Source organism: Hippoglossus hippoglossus, chromosome 22, assembly GCF_009819705.1.
Source record: "Hippoglossus hippoglossus isolate fHipHip1 chromosome 22, fHipHip1.pri, whole genome shotgun sequence".
Classification (NCBI taxonomy): Eukaryota; Metazoa; Chordata; class Actinopteri; order Pleuronectiformes; family Pleuronectidae; genus Hippoglossus; species Hippoglossus hippoglossus.
Window position 1 is genome coordinate 4,112,342 of NC_047172.1, and position 11,240 is coordinate 4,123,581.

Here is an 11,240-nt window from a genome sequence, read left to right on the forward strand (position 1 = left end):
GAGTGATGCCAGCAGGTGGCAGCCTGAGTTTGAGCCTCACTACTGTTTTGACTCCTAGTGTGTAAGTAACATTACACGTTCTTTCACGAGTGTAACGTGCATAAAGTCAAGTCAGTTTTATCTGTGTAGCAGCAAAGGATTAACAGAAGTTGTCTCAGGGCAACGAGAAGCTGTGCTGTCTAGAATTACTGTTTGTGGATCTTACACACGACTTGATATTCAGTTTGCACCAGAGGTTGTTTAATGTGTAAAGTGAAATTCACACAGCTAAAGGGATCATGAGGTTTCTGCTTTACTGCGCATTTAGTTGCTTTATTGTCTCCACCAACCTCTTTTTGGTCTCATTAAATGGTTTCTTATTGCATTTGATCAGTGTAGACACAGGGACAAAGTGGAATATCCATAGAGAAACAAATAAAACTTCAACATATAAAATATTGATGTTCAGCTCTCAATAATTAGTGTTTTCCAAAGAATTAGTTGTTGCTGCAGCTGCTGTTACATTGAATTAAACATTGGGAAATCTGCGTTTAAACCTTTTATATGTTATAGTATTTATATAGTATGTACACAGCTGCACACCACACCTTCATTGAAAATGTGTTCTTTATATCTGCTGTTAATACTTAAACTGGAATATTCAAAATAAATTTAATACTATAAAAATAAATTATCGTTGATTTATTATTGGAGTATAAATAAATATTGAATGTTGACATACAAATAAAGTCAGAAGTTTGAGGCTGAGAACATGTCTTGTCAGTTTGGCTTTTACACTTTTCAGTTTCTCAGTTTGGATGTTTTGTTGCTACAGGTTTGATTTTTCATGAAGGAGTTTTCGGTCCAAGACAAAAACCCAACGTGAGATGATGTTGTTGCTGTTGTCGACTTGCACACTTCTTCCTGTTTATGGGCTGAGCACACAAACATGTTTTTCAAGGCAAAGCAACTTAAAACCTTCTAATGTGAACAGCTGTTGTGTGCAATACAACACGTGCTGGTTGGTTGTGTAGCTTCAGTTGACACAGAAGTGGAGGTTTTCCAGCTGTCTGCTCAGAGATGTGCAGTGTGGGTGTGGGTTCGTGCAGAGATGCAGGTGCACGCTCGGGGGCCGGAGGTTGTGGTGAAGTGAGATGCTGCAGCTCCGTCATTTCTCAGCACAGAGAACGATGTGCAGGCTGCTCTGTGACCACATCCTCTCTTCTGCTGTCGCTCTCCACTCCTCTGCCTCAGTTTCCATCCCCGTTTGTCTTCTCACCAACAGAAGCTATGCTCTTCTTTTGTGCACAGAGGAGAGCGATAACTTCCTGTTGTTGTGTGGTTGACTCACACTCTTCACATTTACTTTTCTTCTCACAGTTTAAGTTTATTCAGGAAGAAAACTACACAACACTGCTTATGATTGTATCTAGAGCAGATATGACCCACCCAAAACACAATCAATCAATGTGATTGTGATCATCATTTAACGAACTGGTGAAACTTCAGTCACTTCTCAGTTTGTTCAGTTTGCTCATTGGAAAAAACTTGTAATGTTCCAGCCTGTGACGTTTTTCTTGAGCTGAGGTGAAGGTGGAAATTAGTTTATTCTCAGAAAACAGGCTGGTTTGTCAGGTGCTAAAAATACCTCACGCTATCTCCAGAAATAATATTTCCAGTGCTGATTGTAGAATGAGGTGTGACAGTGGTTCAACGGTTTACTTTATCTCATTCTTGTTTAATGTAATGTTATCAGCAGTGTCTGATATGGAGACGAAGGTGTCAGAGTGATCATGAATGTCAGGACAAACTCTTACAGAGAACTAAAGGCACATTATTGATTCCAAAAACTTTTATTGAGAAAAAAAATTTAGCAAACAATTAGTTCACAACCAAAAACAAATACACAGAGAAATAAAAAACCTGATGCCAAACTATCTTGATGCCAGTCATAGATTTGAGTTATTGATAAGAATAAGCACAGAACCTGTTATCTACTCTGATTTATAAATGAGGAAAAATACACTGCAACATTCAGCTTTATAGAAATATAGCAACTATGTTTTCAGTTTTATTTACATAAAGCAGTTCATTTTCCTCCCAGCTCAGGTCTCAGTTCCTCTGCTTCTCAGTTGAACTCTGCAACAGACACAAAGGAAACAACTTCCTGTGAGATGTTTTCATTTACATACTTAAACCTATGGAACCAGCTTCTGTGTCGGTCAATCAGAAATGTTGTATTTAACGAACCTGGAGTCTCCAAACCAAAAAGGTCACGAAGGCTCCGTAGACGCAGCTCTTGATGATGAACACACCGTAGGAGAGCTTGGCTTTCGTTGTGATCCTCAGATATTCTTCTGCAGAAAGGTTCAAACATTTAGATGAGGGACATGATTCAAAGAGGAAACATCCAGTGCTCTTTGTGGAGACGGTTGATGTGAGCAGCAGTGAGGTGAACAATGAATAACTGAATAATGTATTTACCTCTGGTCAGGATGTTGTCTGGAGCTGGTAGAAAAATAAGAAACGCATTAGATTAGAACAGAAGATTATTTAACGTTTGTCCAGATCAGGTTTAGGACATGAACGAACCTGGTTCACCAAAGATTAGAGGTGATGAATGATTGGTATATTCCTTCCCATTGAAGAAACTGACGAAGCACTCAAATGTACGCTCGGGTTTGTACCAGTCTTCGGCAGCGACCCTCAGCCGGCTGGTGATTTTGTAGGATTTGCCATCCCGCAGGGCAGCTTCATCTGTTGCTACACCACTGGTGACGGTTTGTTCGTCAACCTGCCAGAATACACTGACATGGTCCGGGTAGAAACCACTGGCCACACAAACTAAGGTCTTCTGTCTTTCATTGTCCAGAGGGTTTCGACACTCTTTTGCTGATGGTCTGAGAACCGTCACATTTGGTAGCATGACTTCATGCTCTGGTGGAGACAAAGACATAAAACGATTCAATTAAAGATGAAACATATAAGAAACCAATGTTAAACACCTAACTCTAAAATAGAAGACAAAATACCAGAACATTGAGGTTAAACACAAAAGCAAATAACATCACTTTCAAAAAATTACTTCCAATGTTTGAACCTCTTACATATTTAATTGCTGTATTTGTGTGTATTTTTAATCAGTTATATTTGTATAATAAGTCACACATTAGCATCATCCTAATGATTAATTCACTTGATATATTTTTTTTACTTTCTTTCTTTCACGTCTTGATTAATGTGACTAAACAAAACACTCAATTTTACTTTGTTTTACAAATATCATGGTTGTTTTGAATTATTTTAGTGCAAATGCCAAACTTCTTGTATAAAATGAGAACTGGACTGAATAACAGAACAACATTTATTTTATTAAAACAAAGTGTGGTATGTTAACCAAGTATAACATTTTAACTCGATTTATCTCGCATAGATTTGACATTATTCTGCAGTTTTTTTACGACAAACCCACACTCACTAAACAAGACATCGAAACATTTCCTCAACAATAATTTTTGTCCATTTAGGCTTAATGACGCTCACAAAACAAACACTTGTACAAATGATTTTTGAATTTGTTCTTACCTAACACTGTCAGTTTAGTGCCGCTGCCAAAGTAAGCTGGGTAGTTGTTGTTCACACTGATACAAGGCTACATAAAAAACTGCTCAACCACTCTGCACTGAAACCTGCAGACTGTTTTTTGTGCTCTTTTATCAGATAAACTAAAACGTTTCTCTGTGCACACAACACTTGAATACATACTATTGCCTAAATCAAATTTGCTCTTCCCAAATTTAAACTGCCAATTTAGTGTTCATTTAAGAGCCTAAGATAAAACAACATAACTAAACTGGTAGGATGTATAAAAGCAAATACATTTTCATTTAATGTTTTGACATGTTTAGGCTATTTTTTTCATGTAATTTAACAGTAATCTTACCTAAAACAGTGAGTTTAGTTCCAGCTCCAAAGTACGCCTCGGACTGGAAACTCACAGTAATTCACAGGGCTGATAAGAACTCGCTGTGACAGTAATATTCTGGGCAAAGAGCCAAATGTTTTACTCCTGCACTACACTTGTGAACACAGACAAATCCTTTTTACCAGGCATAAACTAAACTCTGAATTAACATTTTTCACGTCTAAATTACCACACTTACTTCACAGACTTCAAATGAAATGTTCAGGGAGTATCTTCTAAACAAGGACTTTAATATTGACCTGCCACTAAGAGAATCGTGCACAGTGAGGTTGAATCTTTTCAGGTTTTCTTACCTAAAACAGTGAGTTTAGTTCCAGATCCAAAGTAAGCCTCGGTGTACGAGCACAGAGACATTCAACTGCACAAAAACTCTTCCTCTTGCCTCTTCAAATAGTGCCACTTTGAAATTATTACAACTTTTTCCCTCACTGTGTAAAAACGGTAAGAATTGAATTTAATATACTACTTTTAATAGGCTATAAACAAAATCTTCCTCCATCCATTAATGTTCAGCTGTTGAACATTAATATCATATAGTGACTACTTTATGACTATATTGAGCCCATTAACAGCCATAATCGTGGTTTAATCATGATTATGTGATTGATTTTCACTCTGAGTAAACTTATAGTTTCACAAACATCTGAACAAAGTAAAATCTGACATTATAATATTTTCTTACCTAGAACAGTTAACTTTGTTCCTCCACCAAAATAAGCAACTGAAGAACCAGTCACAGTGAATCTTATCAGTGCTGAAAACAGCACAAAGTGCTACTTTTACTTTGTTTCTTTATATTAAATTTAGTAGTAAATGTAACCAACATGTTACATGCAATTTAAAACAAACCAAAAAACATTCATAGCACTACCTTCTTTTTTTTAAAGTTTAGTGCAACACCAAAACATATCTGCTTCATTGGGCTTTAGTTTTTAAGAGCTGAATTCATGAGAATAAAGTTTTACTCACCAAGAACTGTCAGCTTCGTTCCCTGGCCGAAATAAGCTTCATAATTGACACAGCACTAAAGCTCGTCATCAAAAACCACTGAGGTGAACTCAAACTGTCCAGACCTGAGTACGTTAGGTTTCTTAATGCAGCATTTTAGTGACAAAGTTATTGCATTTGTTCCATTTTAATAAACCTGACTCACCCAGAACAGTCAGTTTTGTCCCTTTTCCAAAGTACGCTTCGTTGTAGTTGTCACAGTGTAAAAATACTGAGCATGAAACTCTTTCTCTATTAGTCTTTGGAAGGTTTTTACTAATACCTCTGTTTATACTTGGATTCCAAAGCAATTTGACATTTATGAATATACAGTAATAAATGGAAATATTTACCTAAAACTGTCAGTTTGGTTCCTTGGCCAAAGTAAGCAGGCTCATAGTTGGTCACAGTGTTCTCTGTTCAGCTCAATATTTCAGATTTCATGACAACACTTTCTCCTTCACTTCCACACCAGCTTCTTTTGTTTTTAGGTTTGTTTTAGTGACGTGATGTTGTGAAAGCTTAGACTTACCCAAAACAGTGAGTTTTGTTCCTTTTCCAAAGTACGCTTCGTTTAACTTGTCACAGTGTAAAAATACTGAGCATGAAACAGTTGCGTCTTTCTCTCTATCAGAGTCTTTGGAAGGTTTTTACTAATACTTCTGTTTATACTTGGATTCCAAAGCAATGTGACATTTATGAATATACAGTAATAAATGGAAATATTTACCTAAAACCGTCAGTTTGGTTCCTTGGCCAAAGTAAGCAGGATCAGTGTAGGTCACAGTGTTTCTCTGTTCACTTTTTACTTTACTTCCACACCAGCTTCTTTTGTTTTTAGGATTGTTTTAGTGAATTGATGTTGTGAAAGCTTAGACTTACCTAAAACAGTGAGTTTAGTTCCTTGGCCAAAGTAAGCAGGGTATGTGTTGGTCACAGTGTTTCTCTGTTCAGCTCAATATTTCAGATTTCATGACAACACTTTCTCCTTCACTTCCACACCAGCTTCTTTTGTTTTTAGGTTTGTTTTAGTGAAGTGATGTTGTGAAAGCTTAGACTTACCCAAAACAGTGAGTTTTGTCCCTTTTCCAAAGTAAGCTTCACTTCCAGTGTCACACTGACTGTCTCCTTCACCAAAAAGTCACAAAACATCCCATAAACATAAAGTTAGGACACTATTCCAGAGGATGAAAAAGGTTAAATCCTGCAGGATGAGCTTCATAATTTCCAAATCTTCTTTGTTTTGTATAACCAAAGTTAAACAATCATCCATTTGAATTAAATATATAAAAATGTAAGACTATGTTTCAGCCAAATTCTTCATTTTGATCATCTTTCCAGTGCCAGTGTGACCTGACATCAGACACACCTTCAGAGTGTTGATGTTTTCTGCTCGATCAAGAACCCCAGGTTCCAAACAGCCGTCTATACAATGGGTGTCAATGGGAGGAGGTTTTTGTACAGCGGCTCTATGGGAATGTATCACCGTGGCCCCCTGTCCCCACTGTGATAAAACACTACACAAAAACCTGATGTCGTTTTTCTTCACTGTTTCCCTCCCCCACCCAGCGTCTCCATATCTCAGCCTCCATCTCTCTGAGAGCAGCTGTACAGGTTGGACTCACTGACAGCTGAACGGCATCGAGTCTGACTGCTGCTATTTCTGTGTCGGCTAAGAAAAGAAGCGATTGCTGAGGGAACTGTTTTGTCTGCTCTGTTTATTTTAGCCTCTCAAAGGAAGTGACATCATACATGGTCACACCTCCTTATCCACCCATTTATCTGAGAAGAGACATATATATATACGGGGGGAACATTCACTGATGTGACTGATACAGATGAGCCTCAAATTACTCGTTTGTCTTCTAATGTCGAGCTTGAAATGTCCTTATTAGTGGGTGAAACCAGTAAAAGCCAATCCGGTCCCCTTCAACTCCATGAAGCATTTTTATGTCTTTAAGCGCAGTTTTCAACTTTTGGCTTTCAATGTATTATTATGGTCTGTCGCAGCTCTTGTTGGCAACAGAAGGGCTTGCATGTAACCAGGGAACAGTGCTGAGCTAAACAATTATATATTTATTAAAAGCTGGTTGAGACCAAAAACTGAGCTAAAAGAGAACTTTAGAACTTCCAAATGAATGCTAATGCTAATATGTCTGCTGGATGTGGACATAGGCAACACCTTTGCCATAACATCTTTACATGGTGACAACATGTCAGGTTACAACTTGTTTCATTGCCCCCAAGTGGTCACAGAAATCTATCAATGCAAGTTTAACAACAAATCAAATCTATATAATGACATAACACGTTTTTATTTATAGAAATAAATCAGAATGTCATAGTGAATTACAACACTACTGATAATGTCTTACTTAACTTCCATAAATTACATTTCTTAACAAGTTAAATCATATTTATAGCAGCATCTGAACAACAGATCTTCTAACTGTCTTCAACACCTCAATGCTTTTCTTTTGTCAAATGAGTCTGGAGTTTGTCAACTTTTTTCTATTGCAAATATTTTTATGTACAAAACAACACATCCATACAATTTCACGAGTGGTTCATTAAATGATTTAGCATATTTCACAATATAGTACATTATATTTACTACCACACCCAAATGCAGTCTCACGTGAACCCTGTAGAGGTCAGTGTATGATTTCCTCTTAAACCTGATCCTGTTCAGGGTGAAATGCACTGGCTCTATCAACCTCCACCATATTTTCACCTGCTCACTAATCTGAATTGATCAGCTCCGTGGTGTTGTATCACTGAAGCGTGGAGCAGCAGGTCTTGTACATTCTGCAGGAATACAGGGAAACTTGCTTGTTTAACCAACTAAAGGTTATTTTCACAATCGCAGGGAAAAGCAGCGAATATTTTCTGGGTTAATCTGTAAGTTGTTTGACTTCTGAAATGTTAACAGGCTGCATTTCAATATATTGATTTTCTAGTCTTAACAACCACTCGATGTTTGTTACAGTGCAGTTGACATTCACACAGGGATTCTACATGCAGCTCTTTCAGTCATGCAGCTCATTCACATGCTGCTGACAAAGCCGTCAGGAGCACTTTGGGGACAATTTGGCATGCAGCCTAAACGAGGCAGGAACCGAACCACTGACCGCCCAATTAGTGGACGACACAATTTACCTCCTGAGCCACAGCTGCCTCAAATGTTAGAATATAATATAAAGTGTCCGTTATAAATCCTAAAAGAAGGGACATCATTTATTTCTAATCACAACTGAGACACAAGAGCAAATTAATTTGTTGCTTCTTTTACTCGCCCCTCCACCTGTTCTCTTCCTGGTGTGTTCCTGAGGTTGTTGTTAAGCTGCTGAGGCTTTCTGAACCGCTGTGCTATTCTAGAGGCACAGTAATACACAGCTGAGTCTCCAGCCTCAACAGGGTGTATCTGCAGAGAGGAGCTGAGCAGTGCTGGCCTTGACATGGTGTACTTGTGTTCTTTGAAAGGGGCCTCAATGTTCGATGAATCTTGTCCAGGAGAATTTGCCACCTGTTGTAATTCCCCACTGTTTCTCTGTCTAAACCAGTACATGTAGTAATATTGATTATCATCCTGTTCACACTGCAGCGTCACAGTTTTGTCTCTGTCATGGCTGAATACAAACGGAGGCTGGAGAATTTTTACGCAGACGGAGAAATCTGGAAAACAAGAAAACGACAAGTAAATGAACGAACAAACCAGAACAAGCAAAAATCTGATCGCAAAAGAAGTAGGATTTCTTTCAGCGTAACTTAAATGTACCTACTAGAGAAGATTGTAACTGCAACCAAGAGTAAGATGTTCATTGTCACAGCGAAAAAAAGAATCAAAGCCGTCTTCTTCTTTGACAATTCAACTGTTGTCTTACTCTGCTGCCACGATCCAAACTTTTGAAATAGGCTCCTCCTCTTCCTTTCTGTTTTTACTAGAAACTCTTTTTCCTCACTCGTATTGTTTCAGAGGTTTTTCAAGTTGAACTGTGAAATATCAAGCCTCAATTACAACATCTTGGGAATCATTGACTCTTTTCCATATAGGAATAGGAACTTTTTTACTCCTTAATATCAGCACGGGCTCATCCAGTGTGTTTGCTAAACTGAATCATTACTGACAAGGAGCCCAATAGTACCCCAATGTGGCCGGACCTGTTTTCGGCACAAAGCTTCTCATACGTATTTATTCTCTACAAACCAAACAAGCCACAGCTTCCTCCTGCCTGCATGTCGTATGCTGCAGTCTGACTTGGTATTTGTATGACTGTCAGGTCCGTGTGCATCACTGTGACTGGCAGCACAGTAGTACGTGCTGCTGTCAGTCAGGAGCAGATCAGTAATCTGAAGAGAGAAGTTGTTTTTGGATGCGGCGATAGTTGACTGGATGCGTCCCTCACTTTGGTCATGTTCTTTGGTGAGAAACTCCACCTGAGCTGCGTAGTGGTTTTGTCGGTACCAGTACATGGTGTAACTGCCCATGCTGAACCCTGGACCCAGGCTGCACTCCAGCATCACTGTGTCTCCTGGGCGAGAGGCTTGATCTCCAGACTGCTGAACAACAACAGCCAGACCTGTGGCACATGACAAATTAATACACAAATACATGAAAACAGCCAGAGAAACAATTGGAGCACTGGTTAGACAGTACAGCCATGATGAGATAAAACATAAAACCCACCCGATTGTAAAAGAAGTGACAGATAAATGACTGTGACGAGCATGTTAGTGATGTGCAATGATACCGACTGCCCCCCCAAAAAGTGAAGCCATATAATCTGAATTGCCTCCTGGTGGCTGGATGCAGTAGAGGTCACAAACCCCGCCTTCTCTGTGTTATTGAATTGGACATGGACCAAACTGAAATGTCAAATTATACGCCAAATTATTTTATTATCACACTGATGAATGTCCAAGTGTTAATTCTTCCGTGATAAAAACGGGATGAAACATCAGGATTGACACTGACTTGCGATTAGTTGTGCTTATGTATCGAAGCCTTACTATGCTCCCCCTGTGTGTGTGTGTGTGTGTGTGTGTGTGTGTGTGTGTGTGTGTGTGTGTGTGTGTGTGTGTGTGTGTTAATTCATCACCACCTTCTCTTGATAAAAGCTTCATGCCATGAGCTGTGCCTCCACCTGTTGGTTGAATCTATCCTCAGTTACTCGTCCTGTGTTTCAACATAAATCTGTTTTTTTAAATTTTATACGACAAGTCATATACTCCTTAGTTTATTCTTTATAATTTATTTTATTTTTAATTTTATTATTATTTATGCATCCTTCTCTCTTCACTTACATTGACTCAAGTAAAAATGCATTTGCAGTAAAAGTCCCTGATAACATCTCCACAGTGTGGTTGACATCCTTCCTGTTGTTATTATTAATGTGAGTCAGAAGTCGGGATGTTTTTGTCATGGACTTGGTGTCTGTCACAGCACTGTGTAGACTGGCAGCGCACAGATAAACAGCCTCATCTTTCCTCTGAGCGCTGGGTATCTTCAGAGACCACTGCTTCTTCTGCACTATCTTTGCCTCAAAGCCAGATTTGAATCCTTCTTCATAGGTTGCAGAGCTGCCAACTACATAAACCACTAACTGAAGTTGTGTTCCTCTCAGCTGTTGGTACCAGTACATATACTGATAGTCGGTGTCATTCTGGTAGCAGTGCATTTCTGCCGAGCCACTGGGAAAACTTGAGATGTACTGGGGCCACTGAGTGATCAGCACAGAATGAGAAACTCCTGAAATGAAAGAAAACAGAAAATGAGCATGATGAACATGTCTATGATGATATATCTATAAAGGCTAAAGTATAAATAAAGTTTGAGTGAAATCAAAATGTTTCACCTCTGTGCTACAAATTATTAAAATGTAGGAATATTTTTATCCAAAATGGAAAGAGAGAGCAATGTGTTTTTGTCTTTATAGATTTGTACTTTACCTGAAGCCCAGAGTACAAAGAAAGTCAAGGTGGTGAAGCTTGGAATCATTTTGACTGCAAAGGAGGAAGAGAAGTTATTGGAAATACATTGAGTGAACCAACACTCTCTCTTCAAATCTGAAGGGAGGAAATGACATCAGAACCCGAACCCAACATGTGACAGAAGCAAAAAAAAACAGTGAAATTAGCAAACACTGTTGAATACATGTATGTCCTGCCTCTGCGTGTGGCCATAGAAACTCCTCAGGTAGATTTAACGTTCTTTGTCGTGGCATGAATCGTAAAACAGCTGTTTTGAACTCTGAGTTTTTCTTCCACATATATTAACATATTGTCCTTG

The 11,240-nt window shown here is 38.6% G+C and overlaps 2 protein-coding genes across 2 annotated transcripts; both read right to left on the bottom strand.

Annotated features, from left to right (window-relative positions):
- Positions 1-1,852: 1,852 nt before the first annotated feature.
- On the bottom strand, positions 1,853-11,012 carry LOC117755669 (M1-specific T cell receptor beta chain-like). Its single transcript, XM_034575661.1, has 7 exons — positions 10,901-11,012; positions 10,379-10,700; positions 3,923-3,972; positions 2,572-2,916; positions 2,464-2,487; positions 2,230-2,336; positions 1,853-2,118 (listed from the first exon to the last, which is right to left on the bottom strand). The coding sequence occupies exons 1-7, from the start codon at positions 10,947-10,949 to the stop codon at positions 2,092-2,094; spliced, it is 924 nt and encodes a 307-aa protein (XP_034431552.1). The 5' UTR covers positions 10,950-11,012; the 3' UTR covers positions 1,853-2,091.
- LOC117755661 lies at positions 7,606-9,953 on the bottom strand. Its single transcript, XM_034575659.1, has 3 exons — positions 9,639-9,953; positions 9,358-9,531; positions 7,606-8,626 (listed from the first exon to the last, which is right to left on the bottom strand). The coding sequence occupies exons 1-3, from the start codon at positions 9,679-9,681 to the stop codon at positions 8,223-8,225; spliced, it is 621 nt and encodes a 206-aa protein (XP_034431550.1). The 5' UTR covers positions 9,682-9,953; the 3' UTR covers positions 7,606-8,222.
- Positions 11,013-11,240: the final 228 nt, after the last annotated feature.

Coding starts and splice junctions, on each gene's coding strand:
- LOC117755661 (XM_034575659.1), bottom strand. CDS start 9,681: ATGCTCGTCACAGTCATTTATCTGTCACTTCTTTTACAATCGG. Junction 9,532..9,638: donor GTCACTTCTTTTACAATCGG/GTGGGTTTTATG, acceptor CATGTGCCACAG/GTCTGGCTGTTGTTGTTCAG. Junction 8,627..9,357: donor CACCAAAGAACATGACCAAA/GTGAGGGACGCA, acceptor CTTGTTTTCCAG/ATTTCTCCGTCTGCGTAAAA.
- LOC117755669 (XM_034575661.1), bottom strand. CDS start 10,949: ATGATTCCAAGCTTCACCACCTTGACTTTCTTTGTACTCTGGGCTTCA. Junction 2,488..2,571: donor TCTAATCTTTGGTGAACCAG/GTTCGTTCATGT, acceptor TTTTTCTACCAG/CTCCAGACAACATCCTGACC. Junction 2,337..2,463: donor AGACAACATCCTGACCAGAG/GTAAATACATTA, acceptor ACCTTTCTGCAG/AAGAATATCTGAGGATCACA.